This window comes from Glycine soja, chromosome 14 (genome assembly GCF_004193775.1).
Source record: "Glycine soja cultivar W05 chromosome 14, ASM419377v2, whole genome shotgun sequence".
Taxonomy (NCBI): Eukaryota; Viridiplantae; Streptophyta; class Magnoliopsida; order Fabales; family Fabaceae; genus Glycine; species Glycine soja.
Genome location: NC_041015.1, coordinates 46,949,674 through 46,967,043, shown reverse-complemented (window position 1 = coordinate 46,967,043; position 17,370 = coordinate 46,949,674). Strand labels below are relative to the sequence as shown.

The 17,370-nt window shown below is 33.4% G+C and overlaps 3 protein-coding genes across 9 annotated transcripts; 2 read left to right on the top strand and 1 right to left on the bottom strand.

Annotated features, from left to right (window-relative positions):
• The first annotated feature begins 1,218 nt into the window (after positions 1 to 1,218).
• Positions 1,219 to 6,860, top strand: LOC114385180 (protein SICKLE-like). Of its 7 annotated transcripts, XM_028345189.1 has the most exons (6): positions 1,219 to 1,330; positions 1,421 to 1,486; positions 3,280 to 4,302; positions 4,387 to 4,580; positions 4,683 to 5,065; positions 5,734 to 6,860. In XM_028345189.1, the coding sequence occupies exons 5-6, from the start codon at positions 4,747 to 4,749 to the stop codon at positions 6,453 to 6,455; spliced, it is 1,041 nt and encodes a 346-aa protein (XP_028200990.1). In that variant the 5' UTR covers positions 1,219 to 1,330; positions 1,421 to 1,486; positions 3,280 to 4,302; positions 4,387 to 4,580; positions 4,683 to 4,746; the 3' UTR covers positions 6,456 to 6,860. The 7 variants fall into 7 exon arrangements, with proteins under 7 accessions (XP_028200990.1, XP_028200992.1, XP_028200989.1 ...); XM_028345191.1 differs by having other exon boundaries at positions 3,280 to 4,530; positions 4,744 to 5,065; XM_028345188.1 differs by having other exon boundaries at positions 3,280 to 4,580; positions 4,744 to 5,065.
• On the top strand, positions 2,324 to 4,724 carry LOC114384153. The gene is made up of 6 exons (XM_028343815.1): positions 2,324 to 2,339; positions 3,062 to 3,179; positions 3,280 to 4,219; positions 4,423 to 4,459; positions 4,570 to 4,580; positions 4,683 to 4,724. Exons 1-6 carry the CDS (start codon positions 2,324 to 2,326, stop codon positions 4,722 to 4,724), a joined length of 1,164 nt encoding a protein of 387 aa, XP_028199616.1.
• A 1,096-nt stretch (positions 6,861 to 7,956) lies between the features above and the next one.
• LOC114383486 (VIN3-like protein 2) lies at positions 7,957 to 13,082 on the bottom strand. The gene is made up of 4 exons (XM_028343170.1): positions 12,814 to 13,082; positions 10,756 to 11,407; positions 10,207 to 10,526; positions 7,957 to 9,077 (listed from the first exon to the last, which is right to left on the bottom strand). Exons 1-4 carry the CDS (start codon positions 12,869 to 12,871, stop codon positions 8,224 to 8,226), a joined length of 1,884 nt encoding a protein of 627 aa, XP_028198971.1. The 5' UTR covers positions 12,872 to 13,082; the 3' UTR covers positions 7,957 to 8,223.
• Between the last annotated feature and the right edge of the window lie 4,288 nt (positions 13,083 to 17,370).

The following is a 17,370-nucleotide window of genomic DNA, read 5'->3' as shown; positions in this document are numbered from 1 at the left end:
GCTGTTGTATTCTTTTAAGATAACCGTCACTGACCACCTATTCGATATTATGCCACTTTCCTTTTGAGCAAAATACATTGTATTCAACTTTTCATTCAAACCTCTCTTCCTCCAGCATAAGAACCTGAAAAAACTATTTTTTCTATTGTCCCTTTTCATATTCTTCTTATACTATTCTATCAAAATAACATGCAGTTTTAATAATTAACGGTGACATTTAATTTAAAAAATCATGAAAACTGTATGATATGATTTTAAAGGACAATATAAGTATAAAGACAACATAAGAATCCTTCCTTTAGATATCTCAAATCAATGTAAAGACTCTAATGCAACTTCCCAGTTCTTAACAATGTGATAAAATAGTGTTCCTACTTTTCTAACAATTTTTCAATTTACAATTGTAACATTAATATACTAATTGCTACTTTTCTAACAATTTTTCAATTTACAATTGTAACATTAATATACTAATTGCTAAATCAATTGGACTGATTGTAGAATATGCCAAATTGAATCACCGCAAGCCCCACTAAATTAAATGCAAGATGAAAGCCACTCACAAACTTTTCACATGACAATTCACCAACAAATGTCTCATATCGATAATAAAAATCAAATTTACATCTTTTTTAAGATATAAATTCATTCTTTAGCAACTACAGCAACCTTTGCACCAATCTTTGTCGGCATCTTATAGCCAAGTATGTGCGTGTGTCACAATAGAGGTATGATGGACTGGACCTTCTGAGAAATGAAAATTTTGGAAAGAAATTAAAATTATAGTGTTTAATTAAATAAATATTTCATTGGCAAGTATCATAATTTGAATGACTGGGAGGATATTTGGGAGTGGTCGGTTCGGATGATATAAGTATAACACTTCTCAAATGTATATATTGTATAAAAAAAAAATATATTTATTATAAATTTTAAATTAAATTATTCATTTGATTCTTATAATTTGATAATTTTTATTTTTTTAGTTATAGTCGGAAGGTGATATTTTTTTTTCTTATAATTTAATGATTTTTACTTTTTTTTAGTTTCATGTAATTTTTTAAATTAAAATATAAATTCTAAAAACTAAAAAAAATACTATAAAAATTATATAAAAATTAAAAAAAATTAGATTAAAAACTATGAAATTATACTGAAAAAATGAGTAGTTTAACCTAAATTTTGATTAATAATATACTAATTTGTTAATTAAAAAGCGTGGGTAACAAAGAAGCAATTCTGAAAATTCTCTCATCCCCGCTTCTGAACCTAGCCTTCCTCTGTCTCGAGCTCTATAATCCTCGACGGCCCCGTGTTAATGCTTTAATCTGTAACACTCTCTCCATTCAGAGGGTTACTCTTTCTCACACTCTTTTATTTTTTCTTTAACCTAACTTCATTCTTTTCCCGGTTTCTTCAGAACTCCATTCTCGGCTTTCTTCGAAGCGTTGAGCTAAAGGATTTGAGGACTCAAGACAGAATCACTGTGAGTTTCATTTTTAACGTTTGTTTATTACATCAAATTTTTCGCCGCGCAGCGGTATTTCTTGGAGTTTGTGTGTTACTTTAGGTTAGGAAGGAAAAAAAAAAGGGATGGGAAACTTAACCTTGAAAATTGCAATGTTACTTAATATTTGTCCTGTTCAACAGTTTTGCATCGTTTTATGTACTTAAAATTTGTTAGAATTTCAAGCATTTTAGTTTGAAAAGATTGTTTCTTATAGAATGGAGTCGAATGATTTGCCCTAAGTTAATTTGAATTCAGTTGGGGATTTTAGTCGCTAAATTGTGTTGTAGGAGATATTGTCAGTGGCCTGAACTTCTGTTAATGGCTTTTTTGAAAACCTATTCAGTTCACATTGTTTCTATTGGTCTAAATTTCCCATAGACTACACTGTGTATGATTGAATTAATTATTATTTTTAGGGAATCCCACTTTGTACTCTGTTAGGTCTGTATGAAGTATATTGGGGTTCAGCTTTGTACATAGCTGTTATTAGTTTATTATTATGTCAAAGTTAGATTACATGATTGTTTTGTTAGCATATAACCGTTATTAGGCTCATAAACAGAATTGAAGTAGCTGTTACAAGGTTTTTATTTTGTATTATTGGCTTTTGATGGAGGAGCCAAATAATAAAGCAACAATTACATTTTAGGTTTTAAGAAGGGGTCCCTTGCCTTGCCTATATAAAGCCTGTGATGCTCCATTGATTCACACACCTTAAAAAAGGCTAAGGCTAGAAGATCCCTCTATTCTCTTTCTCTGTTTTGTGAGTGTATTGAGAGTCTTAAGTTCTTGTTCCCTTTGCTTGTAATAACAATGGCTGGAAACGGGGGTATGCTTCCACTTTATACTCTTTAATTTTACGTCTAAGAGTTTACTTTATTCTTACTCTATATCGAGGACCAATGACAAAGTAATGAATATATTTTGATATTCATCATAAGAGGTCTAACATGTTTATATATGGTTAACTTAAGGTGAGAATGAAGTCCATGTACTTCTAGCATATTTGTACTACCTTAAAAAAAAAAAATATGAAACCACCTCGGAACACCAACACAAATAATTAATTTGTACTTCTAGCATATTTGTGAGTATTTCCAGGAGCCACGAGTGTGCGTCAACTTGAAGCTAGTCCTTGTTGCTTCTGCATTAATTACCTACTATGACATGAATTTTTCCAATTACTCACGTTCTGGACGCTGATCCAGACATGCACTCCATCTATCTGACTGTTGTGCAACACTTGGATGTTTGTCCAGTCTAACCCTCTCTCTTTCTCTCTGTCCATCAACTCCATGACTCATCCAATCGTCAACTTCATCACTTTTTGTAAAAGCTATCTTGCACCTGTTTCTTTCTCACATCAACACCTCTTCCATATTCTTCTACATCTAACTTCGTTAGGTCTGTTCTGTTTCTGTGGGTTTGTGAATCCTTGTGTCATTATGTTTGATGAAATGCCACAATCATCACATACTTTAGAATTTCTCTGAACTGTAATGTAGAAAGCTGTTTTGATTTTTAGAATTTCAAAGATTGAGCTTTCCACAGCTAGTTCTTCACTAACATGGAATGAAACCATATACATGTTCAGTGTTCATAGAAAACTCACCATTGCCATGATTACCTACACCGTTGTTCTTTTAAATGCCATTTTCCTATTCAGTTGGTGCCTAGCTTATATATACAGTTCAAGTGACAATTTATCTCTTCTTTAACAATGGTGAAATTGCTTCTTCATTCTCTCTTGTTTGGCTACAATGTTTCAGGCACCAAAGTAGCTGTTATGTGGATGCACTTGTTGCATGTCTAAGTAATAAGAGAAACTTTAGTAGTAATGCTTCTGAGCTGGTTATTAGAGAACCTAAGACCAATAGCTGTGGTTCAAATAACCCCTCTAGAAAATTGGGCTCACTTGGTGGTATGTTAAAATACACATCTGTTGAAACTTATTCAGTCCTTCAAGCAAGCTGCCTTCAACATTGGTTCAAAAACTGGCAAGCACTAAGGAGAAACAAATTGACAGCTAGCACTTTTGCTGCTGCTATAGGGTTTTGGCGTCGGCAAAGGGTCCAGCTGTGGTTAGAGAAGATTGGTGCTATCGAACCTTTCTCTGGAAACCTTGCCACCTGTTGGAGCAATATCAAAGAGGAGGATGCACTTGAAAGATACAAACTTATAACTGGAAATACCGTGTTGTTTCCTGAATTTCAGGTCTATGATGCACACCCAGAAGACAGCTGGCTAGCTGCTTCACCTGATGGTGTAATTGACAGTATGGTGCATGAGTTGCCTTCTTGTGGAGTACTGGAGATAAAGTGTCCATATTTTGATGGGGACATAAGTAAAGCTTTTCCTTGGTTTCGAATTCCAATTCACTATATTCCTCAAGCTCAGGGTTTAATGGAGATTCTAGAAAGGGATTGGATGGATTTTTATGTTTGGACTCCTAATGGTAGTAGTCTATTCAGGATATATCGCGATGCCGAGTATTGGGATTTAATGAAAATAGCACTATCTGATTTCTGGTGGAAGCATGTCCATCCAGCGAGAGAGTTATATAGTAGTAATGTTATAACACATCCCCTATTTCAATTAAGATCAATGAGGCCAGCTCCTAGACATGAATTATGCAGAGATATTGTTTATAAAAGCAAACACATTGCTGCTAATTCTAAGTTGTTGATGCGGGAGATACATGGAAAGCTGGTAAATTGATGCCTCCAGCTGTTAGAGAAGATTCATTAGAGTAGTAACAAACTCTATATCATAGATTACATGATATTTGAGTGGTGAGTGTGAATCAATATAGTTCATGAATAAAGTGATTTTGCCGAAGAAGAATGACATTATGAATTTGTTGTGTTGATTTGCAGATTTAAGTAGTTGATTGTTAGATGTGATTATTGCAGTTGGGGAGTGGAGACTGGAGTGAGACAGGCTTAAAAGGTTATAGAACTATACAAAATTGAGAAATCTGATATTGAGTAAGAGGAGAGAGTTTGACAACAAGTATACCTGTAATTCTCTTCAACCATTTTTTTTGTTTGATCTTACAGGCTATCTTCAGGTATTCATCAGTATATTAGATCTGTTGGATCTCTTTTCTATTAACAATAAATCATCTGAGAGCTAAATGTTCATAAGGGGATTTTTCATGCTTCTGTGACAGATTTGTGGTGACTGTTATCCATATTGTGACTTGTGGCTGTAATTGCTCTTTGGATTCTCAGGTTATGGAGGATTCAGAGCAAAGGAAGAAAAGGCTGAAAGAAATGCGCGTGCAAGCTGATCAAGCTGAAGTTTCTGGTGGTGTGGAAGGTTCTGTGGTGCCTGGTTTTCTCTCAAATCCCCTGATGGAAGCTCCTTCAACTATGCCATCACAGGATAAATCATATGCTGCTCCAAGGTTTGACTATTATACTGATCCAATGAGTGCCTTCTCTTCTAACAGAAGGAACATTGCCAGTATACAGGCTGCACCGGATAATTTCCCTCCTTCAAAATTTGGTGGTTCTCCTATGGCACAATATTCATCACCACATCCAGGTACTGGTATGTCTATCCATTATTGTTTATAACTGATGTTGGTCTTTAATTTGAGATTCGTAAGTAACTATACAATCAGAGTCTTGTAGATTCATGTAACGTAAAGATAGTAAACCTGAACCTGATTTACGCTGAATATTTCCTTATACCACATCCATGCATGTGGAATTAGGACTTCACAATCCCTCAACACCCCTTTCTCTCTGACACCTTTTTAGCAAGTAGACTGATATATTTTCCATTCAAATATTGAGTTTACATTGAATAAGTTCTCAGAAGATTATTTACATCAATTGACCACAATCTACTCTTTTAAAATTTGACTAAATTAAGAAGGAAGTCTAGTCTTCCAAAGATTATGTAAACCATATCAATTTATCCTGTCGAGTCCAATTTAGAAATTTATATAATTTTTGGATGATTTAAATGATGCAATCCCAATCTTTCAAGGACAAAAACTTCATGTTACTCCTTCATGTATGAGAAGTTTCTCTGGTTTATTTTTATTAAATAATTTTTTAATAAAGGTATGCAGCATTGCTTTTATGAGTAATTTTACTTTATGTCTTTAGTATTAACTACCTGGAATTTCTCTCGTGTGCTTGGATCACTATCTAGATTTACCTTTACCTTTTTGTCTCTGACAATTCTCATTGATTGATTGAAAATAACAGAATCAACAAATCCACAGAGGACTCCGCATCCCATTCAAGCTTCGCCAGCAGCATATAGGAAGCCAGTTTGGAGTGGACCTGGTGGCCCTGCTCACTATAACTTCCCAATACATCCATCAAGTGGTGGTACTTATCCAAGCCCTAGATTTGAACCATCGGGTGGTCCATTATATAACTCCGGACAGGGCATAGCTCACCCGCCCAGTTACAGTCCTAATCCTCCTTATCCAGGATATGGTGACAGTCCTAGGCCCAGTTACAATCCTAATCCCTCTCCAGGATATGGGAACAGTCCTAGGCCCAGTTACAGGCCCAATCCTTCTCCAGGATACAGGAACAGTCCTAGCCCTGGTCAAGGGCGAGGCAGGGGTTTCTGGCGCAACACTGGAAGCCCTGTTTCAGGACGGGGTAGTGGACAAGGACCGAATTTTCATGGTCATCGGTCCAACGAAAACACAGCTCGTGGTCCAGATCGATTTTACAATAGGTCCATGGTTGAAGATCCATGGGAGCATTTAGAACCTATAATATGGAAGGCAAATGATGGTTATTTAAACACTTCACGTATACCTCTGAATTCACAACCCTGGATTTCAAAAGCAACAAGTACAAAAGGGGAGGGATCATCTGCTGCTTCTGTCAAGTCCAGCTCTGAACCAAGCCTTGCTGAGTACTTGGCTTCTGCATTCAATGAAGCTGCCAATGATGCAGAAAATGTATGATGACAGCTGGTCGTTTCATGAAGGGCCCATCATGATGTTACAAAGGGAAAAGAATTTCCAACCAGTGAAAAAACTAATTTCAAGTCATTGGCATTGATGAATACCAAGGGGGTCAGTTGTTTCGTGTTACTGTTTGTACTAATACATCAAACATCATGAGAAAATTTTAGGGATGTGTTCAGGTTACTTGGCACGGTTTGATCAGTTGACCTCTAATTAATTTTGTACTATCTAAAATGCACTGTAAATGTACTAGTGCAGATAAAAAGTCCATTCATAATTTGGCTAAAGGAGAAACTGCAAAACTATAATCACATAGAGCGCAGCCGCGCAGGTATGTGGTGAAATCAGTCAGCATTTAATTGGCCGCTGGGTATAACATCGCATTTGCACGTTTGACATTTAGACCGTTAATCTTTTGTTTGTATCACTATTATAAAGAATTACTCCTTTTGACTCGTGTGTGTGTGTGTATATATATATATATATATATATATATATATATATATATAAAAGTAAAAATCATTTAATTTTATTATTCTCAAGTAAAATATAAGGTTATTTTTAAAATGTCCTTTATTGAAACTTGATATCATGAATAAAATAAAATCTTTTTGAAAATAGAGTTACAATTAAATGAAAAGTGTTTTTAGAATGATAATATTAAATATGAGAGAAATTAGTTAGATTTATTTATATTTTTAAGTAAAAAGAAATAACTTTTTTGCTTTATGAGTCAGAGAAAGTATTATTTGGGCAAAGCCAGAGATATATGACGAATAGAATCATAGAAGTTATTTAGCCAAGCCCAGGCTGCCATTGGATTAAATAGCAGAGCGGTTTTCAATAATTAAAATAGAGACTTTTCACGTGATAGCGTTTATATAGGCTTCAAAAACTCATTTTTCCATGTGTAACACCATTGTTTGGGAGGTTTTATAGGGGTAAATAATTCTACAATATGTTGTCTCCGTTTTGCTTCTAAATTGGCGTTCATTGTGTAGGTAGCTTGACTTATTATTTTGGAAAAAAGTGTTTTAGTATTTATATTCGAGAAAATGGATTATGCAATAATGTAAAAAAAATTACAGTCATCTAATTATAATTTATCACGTAGATAAATTTATTAGTTTTTAAAATAGTTATCTTAAAATAATTCAAATGATAATTTATGATAATTTATCATTCGTTCTTTCCTAATAATTTTTTTAAATGAGAACCTAATTGATCAATATAAAATACCCAGACCTGGACTACGTTTGATAATTTAGATTAAAAATAAGATTTTCCCTATTATTTACCATGAATTTCCTTAATTCTAAGTTTTTTCTAAGTATTTGTGCAACACAAATGATTTAATTTGTATTATAATATTTGAAATAACAGTCATCTCACTTTTTGCCATCCCAGGTAGTGTTTTTACATTTTAGAATTAGTTATACACCACTATCCAAATTGATAACTAAGAATAGAATATGAAAAGAAATTTAAGCTAGAGTGCTTTGGTAAGGGATATGTAATAACTAAGAATTAGTCATTATGCACCACTATCCAACAATCAGTCCACTGCACAATAAGTAATCGAAACTTAAATGGTATAGAGACCTTAAACTACTTCCCCCGTTAAAGAACAAATGAACACTTGAAAACCCTGGAATATACCTATAACTCCCACAAAGCGTTACAAATTTTCTATCCAAGCTTCCAGTGCCATATAGACTTGGTGGACTCAGACCAAAACAAATATTTAATGTAGAACATATTCTCACTAAGATTTTTGCTCGCAACATATCTCGTCGCTGAAAGTGTGTATGAGCTGGTCTGCTAAGCTTGCTGGGTCATCAATCAATGCATCAACAAAAGCACTAACCACCCTTCTCTCCTGCTGATTAGCCTTCAGGCTGAACCAAGTGAGAAATCTTACTCTGAAGATTTCATCTATGTGCCCTTGATGCTCTAACCATTTGACTACCCTGACGGAATACTCGTAATCGTTCTCCTTCGAGCGCTTCCTAGAATTCAAACCAGGAATTTGCCTCATTTCATAGGACTTGGAAGGCGTGGAAGGTGAAACTGCAGCAAGATTTTTATATGAAAAAGGCTCTACTGGTTGAGGCTTGGAGAGGAACTCTTCAAACCTGCTCCTGATGTTCAGAATGATGTGTTTCTTCCCAGGATGTTCTCCAGTTGATAACTTCATGTCGGAGTTGGCAGATTCTGTGGGATGAATTTCAGCAGTTATTCGGTCCTGTGTACACATGTCCACTCCTGTACCTGAGGGTCTTTGAGGGGACCATCTAAAGCGATTCCCACCGCCACTGATAACTTTTAAAGGGTTGGAGGGTTCACAAGGTGTCACCCATTTAGCTTCTGCAGCACCCAAGATCCCTGTGCTGCTGAACAGAGAAGCCTTGCAAAAGTATTCAGTTGAAGGATGGAGGTTTTCTAACTTGAATCTTTTCTCGGGCCTCAAGACAATGAAGGTGGGTTGTTCAGGGTAGTCTATTGTTGATATTCGGTGCCAAAGTCTGCAGCCTAGAAAATTCTTTAAAAGTTTGTCTTTGTACTCGAGCACAATAACAACTGAAGTAGGAAGACACTCTTCAAAATGAATGGAACATGCTGCCAAAATAAGTTACAAGAAAAGCCAAATCAAAGCGTGAGTAAATAGAAAAGCATAATTAAGTATAACAGTTCAGGAAAATATAATAAAATCAGTGTTTTTGGCTGATGATACTCCCCCCACCCCCTAATGAAATTCAAGCAGAGGAATGATTGTGGGACACATGAAAATAAGGACTATAACTGTTTATAATATTGTCAGAATAGTACTTTTCGTTATATCCCTTTTTTTTCCTACTGAAAAATAAGGTGAGAGGGAAATAAATATCAGCCAAAACACATTGTTTAATGTTTTGGTTAATTTACTTTAATGTCTTCTCTCATGTTGTCATATACATACAAACATATAATACAAATAAAACTATAGAAAGATTGCAATCTCATTCTCATTCATCTCAATAATAATGCTTAACGCAGGATGAGACGCAAAGTGTAAACCATTTAATCTCCATATCTTCTATAAGCACAAGTTGAAGAAAAAGTAAAATTATTTAGTTCCCCACTATATTCCTCCAAATTTCATTTATCCCATTTTTGAAGTAGCTTTATTAAGCCTTTGCTAAGTCACGTACTACTAAAAATGCTATTCTAGAACCAAAATTTCGAGACGAACCTAGTACTCCATCTAGACTCAAATATAAGAAAAGATTTCATGTATAGTGGTCCAAAATATAAGCAGTTCTAAACTAATTGTACCCTATTTACTGAAACTATTCCCAAAATACCCTTTATTTAATTCAGGTTCTATTTTCCATGGCCCTTTTGATTCTCGTGATATCAACTGCATGGCCTCCAAAATGGAGACAGAACATACCCATTTGAAACAAGTTTCCGTACAATTTAAGTTCCATCAGTGTGAAGAGTGGGTCAGGGATTGTAGTTTGTTGCTTAAAAGAGATTCAGAAAATTAAATTACCATTCTTGATCAAGATAAATTAGTTTTTTTTTCTTATATTTGAGTTCAGAGGGAGTATTTATTAGCTATAAAATTGGATACAAGATATCAGGGCTGTTTGCACTTAGACTACTGTATGTGTATTTAGCAGGAAAATCCAGATAATTTCTGGTTCTGCTTTTCATTTTGAAAGTTCAAGCAGCTGACCTTTAAAATAAATAATAGAAAGCTTACTTGGTGCATCTTTGTTTTCCACACAAATAGAGAAAAGACCAGAAAACTTTGAATCAAAACATTCAAGAGCAGAAGAGCACAATCTCTGAACCTCAGCACCACATGAAAGCCTGCTCACAATTCCACGAGTCATACTAGCATATACATGATCAAGTGATCCCACTTCATTCTCCAGTAATTTGAGAGCAGTTTCTACAATTTTCTGCACTTCCTTGTAGACTTCTGTTCCTACAAGAATTCTGTGGGCCAGGGATATTCGCAAAGAGAGTATATCCGTTCTTCTTGCTTCTTTGGCAACTAATAATTGCTTCCACCATGTCCTGTAAAAATCCAAACATCCATTCAAATAGTCAAAACACGAGGCACCTTAAACTGCAGTAGAAAACCATCAATCTCTTGGAATAACACTTCTTTGTGCATAACTTTTCCCAATAACATGTGAACAGATGACAAGTAATTAATGGGGGTTATGAGTGAGAGTTATACGTAATTATCTATGCATATTTTACTTTTGCAAGCATGCACAAAAAGTATATATAGCCTACTTACTTCATCAGTTCATTAATTTTTCCACAAGAAACACAACAGAAGGCTCCATCCAACTTAATACCACAACTACCCTTCAAAATGCTAGACATTTGATTACTCAAAGCACATTGCAAATGACAGGACATTCCACATGACTCCTCATTGGGAAGATCAGAACTGCAGGTCAACCACAAACTAGGATCCTTGTTATCATCATAATGATGACATATACAACAAGAACATCTCTTGCAAAAAGAATCTTCAGGATTCAATGTAGCTTTGCATGCAACATTTTGACACAAAAAGGTTTTCACTGTTTTTTCTTTACTATTCCCTAGAGGAGCGTGATGTAAATCCTGAGATGCAGGTTTTTTTTTCCTTTTAGTTCCAATGCAACTTTTGGCAGGAGATTGAGAGGGCATATTTCCATTGATGTGCGAGTTGGAGTTCTTAGAAATTATCTTCAGAAGATGTTCTATCATTTGACTCTTGGTATATCCTGTGTACTTCCTCTCTTTGCCTAATTCAGCACAGATTATTTCTAGAAGTTCCCTACGTGTAAATGACTGAAGCATACTTGAGGCATCTTTTGACTGCCGAGCAATCTCATGGACTAGTCTTTGTTTGTCTGGCAAACTCAGCATACCACATTTTTCAGGGTCAAGAAGAAAACCTGTAAATGAACAGCATTCTTAGGTTGAACTTCATTATCTCAAATGTGCAAATAAATGAAATTCAATGCAACTATATGGAAATATTTTATCAAATTTACAACATTCATGAATGTTCTCTTGCAAATTAAACACTGTATTTATCACCTGCCAAAAATATCTAACACATTTACAAAAAGAAAAGATGACAATGAAATTTGTGAGTGTTTATCAGTATATGCAGAAGGTGCAATCAAGAAAAGAAATAAACTATTATACTTTTATTAACGTATTGTTTGTCAAGCCAAGCATTAATTCAAAATAATGTAACAATAACAACAACCTGTTAAAATTTTGAGGCCTCACATCCTGAATATTAAAAAACTGAATTCTCATTCGCACTAACCTCTAATACAATTTCATCCACTTCAATTCCAGTGCACATTGCATTATTATTATGAATTACAGTACATCCAGCCAAACACACTTTATTTATCTTACCTAATTCCTAATTTTTCATGTAATGAGCAGGGCACCAACACAGGTGGCAGGCATAAAAACCCACAACATTTCCCCTTTAGAAGTGAAGGAGGTGCCATAAGAATCTAATCCTCACAGAAAGGGACAAAAGATTAACAGTCACAGATCAATAACCATATTTCTATTTTCTACTTTTTCCAAACAAAAAAAAGCACATTGAAGAGCAAAGATTGAAATTACTCTGGACAACCCTACATCAACTGCATTAACAATTTCACGATTAAAATTACAAGTTCCAAACCTGTAGTTAGCAACAAAACTATTCAGTGGAGAAATTTGTGATTCATGCATCAAAGGGATTCACTAGAGGCACAATATGGGGCATGCATACATACATAATGAATTACAAGTATCTCATTCTCAAAACCTAATGAGAAAATTTGGATGATGCTCACGGTAATGCTTGCACAACCACCTAGCTGGTTTCAGGGTTTTATTCACATATGCTAATGTTGGGGTAGTAAATATCCAAACCACATAACCCAGAATCACCATTAGGGGTTAGCAAAATAATTTTTAATTTTATTTTTGGAAAACAAAATGAGGAAAGTAGAAATTTTTAATTTTTATATGACTGGTCAAGTGTACATGAAATAAAAAGCATCTTTGTTATAAATTTCCTATTTTTCCAACGGATATGTGTTTGTGTGATGGAAACAGGTAGGTGAAAAGCACAAAGCACCAAAGCAATGCCATAACAATAATGCAAATGACAAAAATATAAACTTTAATAACCTACATTGTGAACAGAACAACACCCACGATTTAATAAAGGGGGATAAGAGAGAAAACAAAGCCAAAAACGTTCAAGTTCATGCTTTTTTCTTTTACATGCTAAAAAAACGTAAAACCCCAGATAGTGAAACACCAAGAGAGAGAGAATAGTGACCTGAATAGGTGGAGTTGGTTCCCAGAAAAGCACAACCCTTGTTCTCTTCTTCGCTCATGATTCTCACACACACAAAAATTCTCAGTTTTATCTCAGACTCTGTAGCAGCATTGCTGATCTATTGCTATTGCCATTGCAGAGAGAGAGAGGGAGGGAGAGAGAGAAGGAGTGGCATGTAATTTTGAGCATTGAATTCCAGGATACAAAATTTAGGCTGTGACGAGTGATTTGGTATAAGTACCTCCCGAAAAGGGATACTCTCAACAAGAGTGCCAAAAAACCAAAATAGTAAAGGGTTTTGGGTAACAATACCTGGTATGATTTTTAAGGTAATTTTCTATAGTTACAATGAAGATACTTGATTTTGGATTAGAAAATAACCTGAGTTCACGGGAAAAAAAATTGGTTTTGTAAGATTGGATGTTTATGCTTATTATCGTTTTTTAAACTCGATATTATTTATAGTGGTTTTTAATGAAATTAGATTCAATATATCTTTAAAATATTTTTAGGATATATTTTAAGTCATCTTAACCTAATTCAGTGTCATATATTTTATTAAAATATTTTTTAAAATAATTATGTTTTTACAAGGTCCAATATAGTTGGCTTCATAAAAGAAAAAAGTTCAACATAAATTGATAGGCAATTGATTTTTTTAAACATGGTAGCATAAATTTAATTCACTGATCATGTGTATCAAATAGAATTTGTATTTTTTTTACATCAAAATAAATTTTATCAGAAGAGGTAAAAACCTTCTGTGGTGAACTCTAGTGATCATAGAAACATAGTATTCTAATGTTTGTTTGGAGGAGTTTTAAAAGCGATATTCTAAATATACTCATTCCTAGAAAAGTTTCTACTATATGATTTGGTTCATTTTTATTTCTATGGTGAGGGATGAATAAGTTGTATTCCGTGGGAATGTGAGAAGTTTTTTTTAACCCACTTATAAGTTATAACTTCTAGTTTAACTTTTATTTTCCATTTCAATTATTTTAAACTTCAAAAATATTTTTAGGTATGTTAAAATCTAACCAAACAAAATTTCAAATAGTTACTGCAATAACATTCACACTAATAGTTTCTTGGAAATATCTAAAAACATGATTCTTAGATGTGTTTAAATTTAAATTCATCAAAAATAAAAATCGAACCAAATCAAAAGTTTTTGGATTTGTTTGGACGATGATTTTGTGCTCAAATCGATTGGTTTGGTTTCGGTTCAGGTTTCCATCCACGGGACACACTCGGGAACATCGCCGCCATCTTACTCGTCCAAGTCGATCACAAAGTCGAACTATGAGTTCTGATACCAATTGTTGTGCAACCAAGGGGGTAAACCGAAGAAATTTACACCAATGAGATATGACCAATCACATAAGTGAACTTGACACTACACTTTAACCCAAAACCTTAAGATTTAGGTGTATGGGTCTTGTTTTCACTTATATAATACTCAACTTTTTCATTCCTACACAATATAAGACTTTATCTCACACTTCTATTCTAACATAAACTTATACTTATAGAGTTGTATAAGTGTATAACACTTCCCTTTTAAGATAACTTTTTCATAATATATTTGATTTAAAATGAACGAAAATTTGACAGATTTTTATTATGAAATGTTTAGCTTATTACAAATTTTTTATATTGTTATTAGAATTTTTTTAAACATAGTTTGACTTAAAAGATGAAAAAAAAAAGTATAAAATTTTAATGAAATAATATGTTAATGAAAACTATAAAATTAATTCAAATCAAACCGAAAAAATTAATTTGATTTGATTTGAATTTAATATTAAATTTAAATTCAACTAAATCAAACCACATGTAATTTTTATATTTAGTTGGAATGATTTTTTTAATAGAAAAACCTAACCAAATCTCAACTTAAACACCCCTAGAATATAGTGTTATACCTTGAAACAAACATTCCCATTACATCAGGTCATTAGTCTCATGGGTCCCGACTATGCCAATATCACCTTGCCTTCAATAATTTATTATACTTAATATTTATATTGATATTGACATTGTTTATTTTAATATATATATATATATATATATATATATATATTTTAAAGTATATTTAAATTGTAGTTGTGTACCTTCTAAAACATATTTTAACTATATATAATGTTAAAATTTATATATTATTATGTCAAGTTGGTCTCCTCCCATAAGCTGGACCATTCCAAAATCAAGCATAGAAGTAAACTTAGCAAACTTATCTGCAGGCCATTGCATGGCCTCTCTCATAACATGCACGAAAAAACAAGATTTAAAGCATTTACTAAGCCTATGAATTTCCTCCACCAAAGCAAAACACTGGTCATCCTCCATGCAACCTTCTGTGGCATATTTTATCCCAGGAAGACAATCTCCCTCAAGGCCTCAACAATAAGCCTTTCTATCTTTAACTCTTCAGCCATGCGAAGACCATAAATCATAGACCACAATTCTGCTGCAACAACGGAACATATATAAACCAATGCGGCCAGAACAAGCTTTATCATCAGTTTGCAGCAGCATGAATTCACCTTCTTTGGAGGACACTACAATTCTGCCATCTATTATGCAACTGCCAAGGGATAACACTCGGATTCTCAAAAGCTAACTTAACAAGGATGGAATCACACTCCAACTATAAATACTTCCATCCATGCTCATGAGCAATTTCAATTGCTGGCATAGAGAGATTCCCAGAGAGAGAAACAGCCGCTACAATCTCTGAATTGATGTAGTTTAAAGAAAAGTGACCCTTTCGAAATCTAGAATTGTTACTGCTGATCCAAATGAACTAGATAGTGTTAATCACCCCAGCCAAAAATATGTCTTTCATCTGAGAGCTGCCAGCCACGACAAATTTATCAAGCAATTCTAGAGGCTCAAATTGCAAAAGATTTACACCCATAACAATACTCAACCATGTCCAAATATTAACAGGGAAGGGGCATTGGAATAACAAGTGAGTTGTTGTTTCGTAGTTGCTGCCACAGTGAGAACACTTGGAAACAACTACACATCCATGCTTTTGAAGAGCATCATCCATTGGCTACTTGTTAGCCAAAAGACACCACAAAAAAAAAAAGGACCTCGAGGGTGGAATGGAAAGGGCACCATCTTTTCTTATGCCATGAAACCCTATCAGCATCAGGTTGCAAGAAGCTCACGGTAAGAAAAAAGGTGTTGAAAAACACACATTGTGGAATAAATGATTTATTTTGTATTTAAATTATATTATAAATAGATGACATATTAAAAATTATTTGTTAATGAGTTCTTGAAGCATAATTTTTTTTTTAATAATATGAAAATTCTACATGTATCCACACCAAGAGACTGACATCTATTCGTCATTCGTCAAGAACTATGACAAGTGAAAAAATAAGAATAGAGAAATGATATTTGGATTTGCAACCCAAGGTTCTATTTATAGCACGCTAATGATACCAAATTTCTAATGAAATTAAAATCATGATTGATAGTATCTCTTTTTAAGTTATATTATTTTTTGTTACCTTTTATTGCTTACCATTTAACAATTAAAATTGAAATAATAATTGATCAAGCCAAACTTGTATCCAGCTGTCTTTTTAACCCAAATTCCAAATACAAAATCATACATTTTTGTTTCTCTTCTTTCATCAAATCTTTCACATTATTATATTTTCAGTGCTAGCAAAAATATAATAATATTCCACCTTTTTGAAATCAATTAATCATTTGATCATATTAAATTCTTTAATTTAATTAATCATCAAATATTAAAATAATTTCTTTAACAGAGATCAAAACACTTGTTTGTGTGTGATCCCGTATGTTCAACACTAAGTCGATAATATATTAATTAAATTAATATATTAATCAAAGTAGGCGTTTAGCAACACTCCTTAACATCCGGATAGCATGTAGTAACATTTTTACTTTCAAGAATCATTAGAAGAGTAGTGTAATAATTTATTTTCATCTTTCTGGGTTAACTTTAGAGTATAGTATTCCTGTCAAACCCTTTTGAGTTAACTCATAATGACTTAAGAAACTCATTTATTCTTTCATTTAATTTTCCTGGGCAGGATATAATTTTATTCATAGAGCTCAAACTCATTACCAAGAGTTGATGGATTCCTTCTTGATTAATCATTAATTCTATAGGTATTTAATCATATTTGATATCCATTCAACAAGTGCTCTAAAGCATTAGGTGTCCGAAATCAAAATACAACAAATAACCTGTTAATTACTATGACAATCTCAGGTCAAAGAAAATTATTATACCTCTTCTTAAAAAATTTCTATTGACAATTTATGATAAATTTTAACCATTAAAAAATTTCAATTGAGTCAATTCAATAATCACATCAACACGTGACTCATCCATATATGCAAATTAATAAATGAGATCTATTAATATTTATCCAATAAATATTATCACATATATATTAATCTATCTGAATTATTGATATCCTATTTACAATAATCCTATGATCAAGAATGATTTAGATTAAAATTAGAACAACCTTGTTTCTCATTATCATAATGTCTATT